The sequence below is a fragment of the Calliopsis andreniformis genome, chromosome 8, assembly GCF_051401765.1.
Source record: "Calliopsis andreniformis isolate RMS-2024a chromosome 8, iyCalAndr_principal, whole genome shotgun sequence".
NCBI classification, from domain to species: Eukaryota; Metazoa; Arthropoda; class Insecta; order Hymenoptera; family Andrenidae; genus Calliopsis; species Calliopsis andreniformis.
In genome coordinates, this window is record NC_135069.1 from 9,135,240 (window position 1) to 9,149,973 (window position 14,734).

The 14,734-nt window shown below is 36.5% G+C and overlaps 1 protein-coding gene across 2 annotated transcripts in view; it reads left to right on the forward strand.

Moving 5' to 3' along the window:
* The window catches only part of LOC143182683 (uncharacterized), a 506,678-nt gene that overhangs the window by 475,365 nt on the left and 16,579 nt on the right, over nucleotides 1–14,734 (forward strand). For both annotated transcript variants that reach the window (XM_076383871.1, XM_076383872.1), the window contains exons 11-13: nucleotides 3,899–4,050; nucleotides 4,387–4,459; nucleotides 6,005–6,642. In XM_076383871.1, the coding sequence (XP_076239986.1) occupies nucleotides 3,899–4,050; nucleotides 4,387–4,459; nucleotides 6,005–6,026 (247 nt within the window). In that variant the 3' untranslated portion in view covers nucleotides 6,027–6,642. The remainder of the gene's footprint in view (nucleotides 1–3,898; nucleotides 4,051–4,386; nucleotides 4,460–6,004; nucleotides 6,643–14,734) is intronic.

A 14,734-nucleotide genomic window follows, 5' to 3' on the forward strand; every position in this document is an offset into this window, starting at 1 on the left:
AAACTCATAACTGCGTGCGTTATCTGCGGAATGGCGGAGGAACGTTGGCCTCTGAGTTATCGTGTTGCAGGGACAGATCACTGCAACCAGACACGCGGTGGTGCGAGTTGCTCCAAGACTGGGACTGAGTATCGACTCGTGACACATTTTGAGACGCTCGAGGGGAATCAGTTTTTGAACGAGAAACGTGGGGATGGATATCAGTGAGATGAGTGAAATTATATGGGTTATTGCACTCGTAGACTGATACCAATTTTTCTAATTAATAGTTTTGGTAACGCAGATATGTGACATTAGCTGCAAGATTCATAGGTATATGATGATGATCTAATTGCTATCTCATATAGCACAGAGAGGTCTTTAAACCATCTTAAAGTCATCCACTAAAATGCTAAAAATGTCTAGAAGACATATTTTCGATGTTACAAATCAGTATGTTCTTAGAACGTCTCAAGAGACATTCATTTTTAAAGACGTCTTATGGACGAAAATTTTGCAAGTGTTTAAAACGTACACTGTTGGATATTTTTAAGATGTCCAAATTATGTCATAAGACGTTCAGGCATAAAATGGACATAAAATAGACGTCTTCAAGACATCGTATGCTATCTGTTCTGTATTCTATTTTATGATAATTATTCTCATTCCTTTGATAAAAGTTTAATTTAAGGGATACTGAAGTCCTTACGTGGTATTCGATAGAGTGTAATAATCTGATAGAAAAATATTAAGGAATTTAGTTGTTAAGAGGATTAAATCCATGATTTTATTTCTCACTGAAAACCGCCTATTTCGAAAAACAGCATTCAAAAATCAATATACCTATACGAGAAATGATATTCAAGTAGGAAAAAAATTACATTTCAGGGTAAGTTTCACTACTAAAAGAGACTTCTCGCCGAGCTGTTCAATATTTTTCAAGTTTGAAGATAAAAATATCGCTCAAAGTATATGGCTACTGCAAGTGACCAGGCGCTCGTAACTCAGCCCAGTAACACGCGAGGAACTTCAACTTCAAGAGTTCTTTCGAAAGCACCCTCTGTTCGTATAAAAGCAAAACGAGACTGCCGAAGGGATAGTGCATGGAGTTTCCCAATATTGAAAACAGAAAAGAAGTCGGGCTCGTATCGTAATCCCCAGTCCGCGTTTGCGACCCTCGCTCTTAATACGAGACGTCGTTCCGACAAGCTGAACCACGTCAAAGTATCAATTTCCGACAGGAGCGCCGTTGCATCGATTCCCAATACGCTCGCTATACACTGTTTAATAAGGAAAAAGATCTGCCATCGCCAATTATCTGTCCACTCCCTCCTCGTGCCTACTCTGCCTCCAGTGGACAAAATCCCTAATGGAATTTCGATTCGGGAAGTCGCTGGGAACGAGATACGGGGGTTGGAAGAACCACGGGGGATGATAGGTTTTGCAAAGCTGTCGGTTTATACTCAGTTTGGCTAGACCTGGGATCGATTTCAAGATCGATTCGTAATTTTCGGAAGGCTCGTTGAGATTCGAATTTGTCTTTTTAGGATTGTTGGATACGCGAAACTAATGAGCGTCATAAATGTAGTGATATGAGTCAGTAATAAAGGAAAGAGGGAGAAATTATTGATCTATACTACTTGTGGAATTCAGAGCATATCTTGATGAAATGTACACGTGCAATAATTTTTCAATAATATGGAAATATGAGATTTGTACTTTTATGAGTGCAGAAATCATTGACCTATACTACTGGATTTGCAGAATTCAGGGAATATTCTACTGAAATGTACACGTGCAATAATCTTTTAATGGTATAAAGGTCTGTTTGTCCTTTCAAGATTATCTGATATGGGAAACTAATAAACAGTTCATCAAAAAATGGTGATACAAGTCGATCATATACGAAAGGGGGAAATCGTTGACTTATACTACTTGTGAAATTCAGAGAATATCTTACTGAAATGTACACGTGTAATAATTTCTCAATAGAATAAAGGTATTAAGTTCTGTTATTCAGAGAAGAATATAATATCTATGTGATAATGAATTACAATTTTTTATAAAATTATTCGAAATATTTTAATTTTTGGTGAAAATGTATAGATAACTTAATACGTGATTTCTGATTTCTAGTGTTTCCTATATGCATTTAGCAGCTACTTTTATTCATAAAATTTTTAGTCACGTGGTCATATACATGTTATAATATTTAGTATTGAAAAAGTAAAGAAGAAACTATTGATAAAATTTTTATTTACACAAAATCGGTCAACTTCAAAATAGTCAATATCCATTTTTGCATACTTGTCAGTTTTCAATATACAAAACGTGAAGATATGAAAAACCCTGCAATTTTAATGATTCTGTGAGTTGTAATTAACCATTGCAAAATTTTTTATTTTCAGGATTGTTTACTGAACTCCAATTCTTATTTAACAATCAGTTCCATTTTTAAACATCACCAAACGAGTGAGTTTCGACCGCTTTTGTTCAACAAAAAATTACATGTGTATTTTTCCTCTTGAATGTTTCCAACGTGGAAGCCCCCTGTAAATCACTGTGTGTATACAGCTTCCGAATTCACGTTTGTTGCAATGGTTATTGAATCTTTCACTTGTATTTACCAAATCCCGTGTCATATATTCCGAGTCATTTTTCACGGTTTAAATTTAACATTTCACATTTTGCACAATTTGAATACTGCACTTTTGTCAAGTTTTTACACGAAATAGTTGATGATTGAAATATTTTTGTAAATTCACGTATCAGTTATTTATTTTAGTTTCAACATTTTTAGAAAAAATATACCTAAAGAATATTCTTGAATATTAATTTTGCTCTATGTCAGCGATAGTATTCTTTCTGACGACTCCTAAAAATAATTTAAAAAATTGTCAAGATTGTTTGCACGCAAAATCGCATTGCTCCGAAAAGTGTACAGAACTCTAAGGGACCACTCTCAAACTTTACAGAGTCTTCCACGCAAACTGGCCGCTTTAAAGCCACTTTCTGAAATTGCAAAATGATGAAGCATCAGAAACCTTCGCCTTGCATAAACTTCCTTCTTCACAAGTAAAGAATATTCGTCTTTAACACTGAAGACCACGAGAAAGGTTGCACATTACGAAAGTCTCTTTTCGAGATTTATTCCTTAATTAATTAAGCTGACCTAATTACAGCGAAGTCTGTTTGCTCCTCAGAAAAACCACTCAAACGCAGTGCTGTCATGAAAATAAAAATTACTGAATTTCTAAATAAAATTTTTTATCAGACTCATTTTTTTTACTATAGAATTAAAATGACTGCAATATACATCGTTTCTTTGCTACAATTCTCATGTTTATAGCAAGATACATGTTTCTAGGATGAACTATTGTGCATGATAGCTGGCGTAATTCCTCAAGAAAATTAGTGACATTGTAATTAATTATTTTTCTCGAATCATTCAATTATTTATTCAATGGTCCAGTGTGACCATGTTCAGCTTCAATTCCAACCTCGTACGAAAACATTTCTCATTAAAGTCAAATCAGATCAGACGTATGTCGAGTCGAAGATTGATTAATGCGTCCCAAGCACGAAACTTATACGGTTAACTATCAAGTTCCCTTATCAGTATGCTTCTGGAGAGCGAGTTAATGCGATCAGGATTATCTGAAATTAATTCGACAAAATAACAGAGAGCCATTATTTCACTGGTAGCTCTGGACACTACGTAAACATAGGGTACGTGTTACAGGACCTAATGTTGCAATCATCGATCGAGTATACTGTTAATGCAAGTGTTGTTGAGTAGCTGGAGACACAATTCTGATGAAACTTTAGCAGAGTATTCGAATGAATAATATTGTATAATATGGATTCAAATTGTAATAATTTGTTTAGTTATCGACAGTGAAACTGGATTTTGTTACAGGCTTCCAAATGGACACATCAATTTCGAGAAATTTTGGCAGTTGGCGAAGCAGGTGACGGAATTTATCGCCTGGAAGCAAGTGGCTTGTCCCTTCGAAAAGAATCCACGTGTCATTGCTTTTCTTCAAGCGAGCCCAGTCTTGACCGAAAATGGTAAGAGTTAGTGATATGCAAAAGAGAAATATGTGTGCTGCTATTTCGATTAGACATGATTTTTTTCTTCATTTTGGTAGATATTTAGCAGTTACACAAATTTTAGGAGTCTTATTTATTAGAACTTTGAAGGAGATGGGGTGGGATAAAGGGGTACAATAATGACATAATACTTTTATAAAGAATTTATTTGTCTGAAGTGTAACTTAAAATCAATAATTCATTATGTCTTAACATTTAAGATAATAATCTCAGATACAAATATATATTTTGAAACATGTAAAACTAAATGTTAAATTACGTGCAAGTAAATTGCTTTCAATTTTTTTAACACAGCTCTGGCTTTGGCATCTTTCGAGTGTGAACCACCAGATAACAATCCAGAAAAAGAACGTTACAAAGCTTTAAAGTAAGTAACTCTACATAATATACAGACACAAAATAAGACCACATATCTACAACTTTCCCTATTACAGCAAAAATTATTAGACAAATGGAAACATTAAAAACTTTACTTATTGTTAAAGATATTACAAATTTTAGTAGATCTAAACAGAAAATTTCGTCTGTTCATCATTTGAATTGTCAGTAAAAATATCGTTAAAAGTGTGAAAATTTGACTGCATTTTTAGCAAGCTTGAAGCTGCCTTGAAATAAACAAAATAAATATCCTCCACATTTTCTGACAACACAAAAGTATCGAAAGAATATATCACTGTAATATACGACCGTGATACTATTCATGACGGCGCAATAAATCCCCACCAATACAACCTTCAGGGTTGCATCGGTGGTCACGTTATTATCACAGTCAGTTGTGATCGGGATTCCAAGGTGAACGGAATAAAGACCGCGCAAACTATTCCTCCATTGATAAACATTTTCTTTTCGCGTACTGTAAACTCTTTATATCCAATTTTAACTACTTTAACAAGTAATTAAGCTTTCAAAAAATTTGAGACACTTACTAGTGCTTCTACTATATTACACAAGTGTTTTAAAATATTTTGAATAAAAATGAAGATTCAAAGACAAGTCTAGAAAATGTGAAGTTTTGCTTGTACTATCAGTGACGTGCGAAAAAAAATGTTAAGTTGAAGTTATTGATGTTTTCGAAGAATTTACAAAAATATTCTATTAGACCTGATTTTAACACTAGAACTACTGTGGTTAATCTATGTCTATTTTCAATGATGTGCTACAGTTACATACGTCTGAAAAGGTATGTAATTTACAGAAATAAAATTTATTCATTTGTTCTTTTATGTTACTCAGCATTAACTGAGAAGAAAGTAAATTTTGTAAAGGGTAAAATGTGTATACATAATAATCATACTCGTCGTTTTGACGAGTTTAGTAGTTCTAGTGTTAATAGAATCAGTAAAAGTCGACTTTGTAGATTCAACAAAGCTGTTCTTACTGTTGTCAAACTACTTTTGTTGATTTTACAAAAGTCTATAAGATCCTACAAAAATCTACCCTGCTTAATCCTCGAGTATACGATTTGGGTCTAAGGGATCCATGAAGATTATCACTTTTTATTCTTTTCGTTAACTATTTATTTAATTATTAATAAATGTGTTATATATGTGAACATAGTGTCAAATGAAACTCTATTTATTAGTAAAATCTAGACAAAATGGTGGATTTTTGGATTATTTTGCATCCCTATACTGGAGGGTTAACAAATTGACTGCCACGCCATCTAATTTCACATAGAAACACTAGAAGTTATCTCCCAGTTAGCAGTCAACATATTAAACTTAATTCAGAGATTTTTCCAAGACCTGTATGACCATTTTTCCCATAGCCTATCTATAGAGGTCTACCATTAAGATCCTTATTCCAAATTTCCCACATTAAAATCACAAAAACCCCATCAATTTGAAACCAAGTCCTCTTTATTCAGTATTGCACAGTGTTTCACAGCGTTCCCATGATTTCGTGTCACCAGGTTAGAACTGAACGCCCAGTGAAAACAAGCTGCCATCACCCGCGTCGAATGGGAGCGATACTGACCCTGTCCGCAGAAGTAGACGCTCTCTCGCGAACACCAGACCACCAACTCTCCTCGCGAGAGGTGTCTACGTTCCTCGAGGGCAACACGAAGAAAGAAGCACCCGAGCAGCGGACAAGGTCCCCTCGACGACTCCCTGCGAAGTCGAGAGGGAGAAAAAAAAAGTCCCGACGCGGCAGTTCGCAGCAGAAGACGAAAAACCGAGAAGAATTCACCGTAGTGATCTCGTACGAAGACGTTTAGATGCTAGGAGCACCGGTGCAGTCGACACTTATCGCTCCCTAACTCGATCCTCAGTGTCTGCCAGCCCCCACAGAACCTGGCGAACCCCAAACACTCTTTGCTCATCGTTCCCCGCGTCAATACTCCGTAACTTCGCAGTGTGCAGCCAAAGACGACGAACTGGACACTCTCGCTGTTCTCAGGGCTGCACCTGAGCCTCTGAACGCTGGAGAGGCTGCGCTCAGACAAGTGGGCGCAGACTGCACCGATCCAGGTCGTCTATGGATCGAGATCGACCGAGCTAGTCTGTTAGAAGGAGCACGAAAAAATTCACCGGACAGTATCGCGTAGCAGTAAGTATAGTTCCTAAGCCCGAGGTCAGCGAGAAGGCGTCCTCGAACGTGTCCTCGCTGCTCCAGTCCCTGTTCCAGCGGCCTCGATTGCTGGACGCCGTTCGGGGGATCGTTCTCACACGGCCGACCCTTTTGTACATAGTCCTTTTGATATACGCTAACGAAACTCCTAGGTGTGGGCAGGATAGAGAAGAAAACGGGGCTGCGGAGAGGAAATAGGGTTCGTTCCTGTAGAGTAAGCTCGAGGTTGTCGTTCTAGGGTCCTACGATACGGCAGCGGCGGACAACGGTCGTCGTGCACGTACTTAACGAGCGAGAGAAGGATCGCCTTTGTTCCACGCGATCATCGTGACACGGTCAGTGGTTCAGGATGCGTCTTGCCGGCGTTGATGGTGACGTTTCAGTTTTGAGGGACTCCTGGCGCACGGGGAGCTAGCTTTCTTGGAGATTTCAAGCAGTACGATTATTTGATTCTGATGAGCGACAGGGCAGAGGGTTGAGAAGCGTGTGGGAGTCATTCTAGGCACTTCCTGTGGCAGGGCTTTGTGTTTGGTGATAAATAGGCTGCGGAGGTTTATGTGAATTCTTCATTTTGTTCATTGATTTAGAGGAATGGAACTTGATTGAAGATTTGTTTTAGGCTTCTAGTATTATAAAGTGTATTTATCTTTCTATAATATTTATAATACAATTTTTGTATTATACAGGGTGCCCACGCTGAAGCAGGCCACTTAAATATATTTTCTGTTTTTAATGGTACGAAAATTGTTCATGTTGTAATTTGAATGGTTTCGAAGGAGAAATATTATGGGAGAATTATCTTTTGAGTAGGATTATTTTTTCTAGTTTTTTAAAATTTCGTGGTAGTAACAACAGAGGAGGTATTTAAGTAGCCTGCTTCAACTGAGACACACTGCATGGATTCTGTACTGTTCTGCACATTGATATTTTCTGTGAATGCATAAAGATCCGCAGTCTACTGATAAATGAGAAAGTTTGTTTATAGTATTTATTAGTGTTTGGTTCGTGGTTGTGTACGAGCAACGAGATTATAAATAATTGATGTCCTTCTGAGATCTATTTATACGTAAAATCGTTGTTTCTATGGAAATTAGGGAAATGAGAGAATGATTTGAAGAAATGGGAAGAGACAAATTGCTTTTCTTGAATTCTTGTCTGCAAATCTCGTTACGAAGTTCTTTTCAAATTAAAGGATTGTGGGATTTTAAATTTTCTGAAAGCATCAGTAGTCAAAATAGATCAATTTATAGGTGGTTCCAGTTCGACGAACTTTATCCATAAAGTTGATTATCTTCTCTATAGATTGTGAGGGTATATCTGTGAGGTGACTCATAATCAAAATGAAGTATACATAAAAAAACCATTATGCAAATAATTTGCATAACAAATTCGCTGCTCAGATTTCAATCGACAGATCTTACTTCAATAACTATGGACAAGATTGTCCATTTTCTAGTAAAATATTTTTTAGCTATTTTAAAAAGACTTTATTGTCAGACTAAAAATGTTTATTGTTCATACTAAAAATAAAACTCATCTTATTTTACACTCTACATTAAACTACTAGCATAAACTAAATCCTCTTAGTATTATTTGAGCAGTCTTCGAGTATCTCTTAAAAAACCAGGACCAAGAGTCAAATTCCCCATAAACGAATAACCATGTCCATAAAGTCATTTAAAATTTCGTTGTCAAGTAGCAACAAGTCCCATAGGACACCGCATAAACTAGCAATCTCATTTCCCGAACAAAGCGCGAAGGACCCATCGAGCAGTAATCCCAGCAAGAACTTGGGGGTAACAAGGAACTCCTCGAACTGGAAACCAATCGATCGAACAACTTCGCCCACGTGCGCCATTGTTCAGGCATAGGTTTATGTTTTCCTTCGTTGACCCCGACTCATTCAGACACACGCGTGGATTCAGAAAGAATCGAGTCGGGCGAGGCAGGTAGTTTTCGTTTCGTTCGTTGCCTGGATGAACTTGTAATAGACAAAGGGAGGAGATAGAAACTGAGGGGAGGAGGAAAACAGAGGGATGGGGGAAAGATTTCGACAAAACATAGGGACCAAGAGTTCGTTTTTTCCTGGGCGTACACTGCGCCTGTGACACGTGAAAAGGAAAAATGGATCGCGAGGCATCGCGAGCCAGGGGAAAGACAATTGGAATAGCAGACTGTCGAGTTTTCCTCTCACCAATTGGCCACTTCGCGTACTGAGAGAAACCAGCGCAGTCATTAGGTGTTTAAGTGGATTATTTCGATTATAATTATTCTTCGAGGTTCTTCGTGTCTGCAGGATAATCGATTATTTAAAACGAAGCGTAAGAGTGAAGCAACCATATACTCATGGTAAATTGTATTATACACTATTCTATTTCTCGTTTAATTATTCCTAAGGACGTGTTATTATAAATATCGTTTGCATCTGGACAAAGTTGAGCTTACGTGAAGAACAAGCAGAGTCACTTCGCTGATTCGATTCATTCGAGGAACGTGTACAAATATTTTTTTACTCTATCATTTCAGTAGCTCCTCTCTTTCTTAGTGTTAGAATTATTTCCTGAGAAGTATTTAAATCGTGCAGTTCAGAGGCAGCTCTTCTCTGGTTTAAGTAGAAGGCTTTTCTTTTCACTGTTCCTATATTATTCATACGGTATTTTACAATTAGTGTCGTGAAATATTTTTCTACGTTTCTGTCGATTATTCGATTCTCGGTTGTAATTAATCTTAGTCGCCTGGGGAATAGTTTGTAGTGGAATATTTGTATGTTAGGAAGTGCATTCGTTATTTATAACAGTCTAGTTTGATAGACTATAATGTAAAGTATTGACGCGATCGTTTGTCGTAGTTATCGGTACTTTTTAGGGGTGTGTTTTGTCTTGTTCTCTCAGTACGAGAAACAGAGGGAGAGAAGGTGTATCATATGTAACAGTGTAGCATCGTATGTACGAGGACGAACCAGAATCTACGCGAATATTGCGTGATAAAGAAAGTATAACTCATCGATCGAACCACTAACACGATAACATTGTTCTACGTCAGACTCCTTTCTCTTGAAGTTTTTCATTAACTAATATTATCCTCCATGTGCACGATAACCAGTTGGACAGTATTATATCATAGTTTCTTTACTGTACTTTATACTATCTTTCGTCAAGTTTATCATATATGTTACGGTGAAAATAATGAACTTTTTTATGTGATTTCGAATAATTTTATGAAATATTCGAAATTAATAATGCACGTAAAGTAATGATGATGCATGTATGATGTAAATGCATTATATTTGCATTAAGTAAACGTGACTGAAATTAATCTAACGTAATTTAATCAAACTTAAATTATCTACCATTCTGATGGTACATTTATCATTACAAAAATTTTATAAGATTGTTGTTTCATGTATTTACAAATAAATGCACCGTAATATATACATTGTTATAATTATTCTAATTTTATTTTATTTTTATAGTATATATAATTCTATTCATCCATTTAATGGATATATTTATAATTACTTCATATGTATTTGTAAATATTAGATTAATCTTATTATTTCGCTCATGATTAAATATTAAATATTGAATCCTTTGTGTCTGGATCATTTAGAATCGAGAATGGAGTCTGACGATGCAACTAATTTTAGGGTACGTTTACAGTGCAGCAATATTTTATTCTCAAAAATTTTTTAAATCCTTGAATAGAGTAAATTTTAACACAAATAAGGTTCAAACTATCGAGCATCAATATCTATGGTTATAAAGTATTATATATTAAATTAAAAAACGAATTTGTTTTTTTATTTTTTTACTTTACTTACAGTCTCTACTGTATTATTAATATTATTGTTGCAATCGTACTGTTTCCTAATGTTACAGTATACCTTTATGTATTATATAGTATATAATATTTTATATTAACTTTCATGAGGAATTAAAGTGAGAACAAAAAGTCTTCTCTACTCTTTAGAAGGGCAAATCTTGAATTTGATTTAATCGACATATCAGATTACTTTTAAACTCTTTCACTAACCTTGGATACGCCAATATTTCGTATCATAGATAATTTCACCAGTTTATCAACCCAAATCGATAACAGCATCATTCATAATTGGAAATACGTTACTATTGGAAAACAGGGTAATCTTTAGAATCTTATCAAGACAGTATTATAATATCACAAGTTTATCAAAAGCATAGATATTTGTGCATCTCAATATCAACACATTCAAGTGACTCACATACCTACTTATCACAAGTGGAATTCATAAATCTAACAAACACACTTTGTAGCCAAAAAAGAAGAAAACAAACCCAGCTAGAAGATAAAATTACACTCCAATTCAGTACTCCACTTTCGTTTTTAAATGAATATAGATATCTCCAAAAAATATAATTAAAATAACCATTTGTCACACTCGATCAAACCCCAAAATTCACAAGACAACGCCACAGGTAAACGTACCCTCGTCAAATCGATCAATATCGACGACTATCCGCGCACGTTCACCATACAGGCCCATACGATTATCAAACCTATCGTAAATCATAGTTACTGAATGTTATCCGTGTAAACCCCGCTCTGAATCAAAAAAACCCCAGATGAAGGAGCCGCACAATCCACAGATCATTTGAAACGATCCCAAGACCAGTCGTCCACGAGGCGCCCAGCGCTCCCATCGATGCGTCGGCGCCTCCAGAACGCAGCGTCGCTCGATCGTCTTTCGTCATCCGTCTCGACTGATTTCCCGCGGGCAGCACGACCGATTGTTGTACTATTTTCTAGCCGATCGCTTTTTTCTACGAATTTTTGTAACACGAGGGAGGCGTCGATCGTCAGCGCGACGTCGACGGTGTGCACGGCGATCGAGCAGAGCGAATCGATCGGGCGTCGCCGCGCGAGGATCGATCCCTCGTGAAGAGGACGTCTCAGAAGATCGTCGAGGAAGAGACTCGCGCGGCGAACGCTCGGACTTGTACATAAGATGAAAGTCGTGTGTATATATATATACAGTTATGTGACACGTGAACGTATATCGCGTATATCTATGCGTTAACTAGGCTCTAAGGGTTGGATGTAGGCCGAGGTGAATCGAATTTAAAGGAGCCACGGCGGTCAGGAGGCTCGAGGGTCTCTCGACGCCTTCGAAGACGTCCTGGCCTCGTCGACCGCGATAATCGATCGATCTAAGATCGCCTAATGAATACATTATAGACACACACGTGCACAGTGCACGCGTGCACAGAAACGCGTGGATCTTCATCCTCGAACGATTCATTGGAAGAGAGGTACGAACACTTGCTTACTGTCTAGTCATTAGATCGTTAGTCGAGGGCCCGTGTCCGCGATCAGGCTGAGACTCGATCACACTGCACTTCCGGTTCCCCTGGGCTGCTTGTGTACGAGTTCTTTGAGAAAGTATTGCCTTTTCGGTGAGAGCCAGGGGAATGCTTGTGCGAGCTTTGCGAATTTTTGCAACGCGAGCCTTTTAGAGGAATTTTCATTATTATTTATTTATTCGGAGAACGGCAGGGCCGATTTGTAATCGTGGGTCGTAGTGTTTTATTGAGTAGGGTTTGACTCTTGGAAATCAGAATTTCTTGAAGATTTGAGCTGCTTAAGTGTGAGACAGATGAAAATGCGATCTAATAATGTTTTAATTTAATGTATTTGCTGGTTTTCATGGGGGAAATTACTTTGAAGTAGAGATATCACTCTAGTGTCTTATCGTATGATATGTGGGATTATAGACACTGATCTTTCTGCGCAGATATATCCACTGATTCAGTTTCGAGTGCTGTTGATATCTATTACTAGTAGCAGCTGCAATATTTCAAGTGGCACTTACATTCTGATAGAAATCTTTCTCTCTGTTCTTACTCTGAAGAAATAAGAAGAACTCTTATTCTGAATTTTGATCGTGATCATACGCTTATAGTCATTCTGTACAAACATTTACATGTAAGATCAAAAAATGGCCTATTATGAACCAGAGATGTTCAACGAAAGTATTCATTAAATCGTTTCGCATTAGAGTAACTCAATCGATCTCTGATATACTTGATTCTCGGCAGGGTTTGTAAAAAATTCTAATTTCAAAGGAAACTGTCAGCTTCCTAATGAATTTTTAACACGACAAAGTGCAGTATTAACGGTATTTTAACTCACCAAACGTGAACGCGACAAAGTAGGATGTAAGGATATAAAAAAGAAACAGGAGTGGCGTGTTTTTTGATCGAGCCAGGACACGGGCCATGTTATGCCTAAATTAAGAATATTCGAGTTAGACTTAACGTTAAGTTTTGTGTTAAGCGTATTTTTGGTCGACATTCCCTTAATTGTAAGGCGTTTATAATTGTACGATAAAAAGGATTTGCGTGGATCATCGTACTTCATTCGCGCGTAACTCTGTTCTGTCCATTTCTCTTTTTAATCCCATGGAGAAGAACTCTGCAACGATCATTGTTCGCTTTCTTGCGTGGTCAGAGCAAAATCGATTATCGAAGGATCAAGGATCGAGAGAAGATCCTTTGAAACGTTAAATGAATCTCGATCGTTGCTGATTCTTCTCTGTGCTACTATTCGCTGTTTGCAGTTTTGCATTCATTGATCTTTTCTTTGTCGCGGAAACAAGGAAATTAATGGCTGAACGGTTGATAGCTCGACTTTCCTCTTTTTATTATTAATGGAATTATACTTGACGACTTTTAATATAAAGAACATATTTACCTATATACATAAAAATACATTCGAGAAAGTGTTGAAAGAACAATGCCCAGGAATGAGAAATCAGAATTTTAAGGAGGACGTTTTTTAGTGTCCTTTAATCAATTTTATTAGAGATCTTTTTATTTCATTTTTACTGACTAGGTATAAGTTTATTGCAGAGAACAGATTACAGTAAATGAAATGAATCGTCCCATATAGAAGCACAAATTTTGCAGAAGTATTCATAAACTGCCAGTCATGTAGAAGTAAAACGTTGCACTTTTTTATTAGGTACACGTGCAGTAAAAGATTATAACTCTACATGCAAAGCTCTCAATGTTAAAATTTAGCACACTTTGAAAGTACCTATTATCTTCATGATGAATAAGTTTCACGAAGTACAACCTTGTTCCTCAAACTCTCAAAAAATAGCTATCAAGTCATAGAAAACACCGTCCAGGCGTCGAGTTTACAGTGTCGAAATTTAATACTTTCCTACACTTTTCCCAGCACTGCATGAAATCCACGAAATATAAAAAATAGAACGATATTTTTCGTATAGAGTTATATCACAGTGTTCCATTTTCAATAGATTGAAACACTCGCTCAAAAAACAAACAAAAGAATGAAATTTAAAAAACATATACTTCAACAATTTTTAGACCAAGTTTTTACTAAAAATTTTGATCACTTCTACTGTTTTTACTGGTATTGATTTTTGGAAAGATGAGATTTTTTTCAATTCACTTTAATTGTCAGAGTCTTTCGTAAAAATAATAATAATGTAATAGACTACATTAAGGAAGAATTGATTCAATCTTAAATGAAACTACTGCCATCGTCGCAACAAAGTCAATAAAACAATTGTTTACGGTTGGTCTGGCTATCGATCGATCAGCTTAAAAATATTGTGTGCAACAATTTTCGCAATCTCGTGGCACGAATTATCAAATTTCGCATTTTACATTTTCACTTTATTGTTCGGACGAGAATTTCATTGTGCGTACGGCGGGGTTTCCGTTTCCACGTTTTGATCTAATCCGATCGAATATGTTGGGACTATTGTACATAAATAGGCTCAATCATGTAACAGCGACAAGACAGCAATTACAATTATTGTAGAAACGACGATGTCTTACGAAATAAACTACAGATTTAATGGACGTTTTCAGGAGTAGTATTCTTTCGAAAATCACAAATAGTTAACGTTCACAATCCTTAATTTTTAAGAAATAATAATAACTAAATGGCACCTCTGGAAATGTTTTAATATTTGTTTAACAACATGAACTTTGAGGAAATTACTACTAAACCAAGGTAAACTATCTAAATTACTTTTGAGGATTAATTAATAATAGAGGGT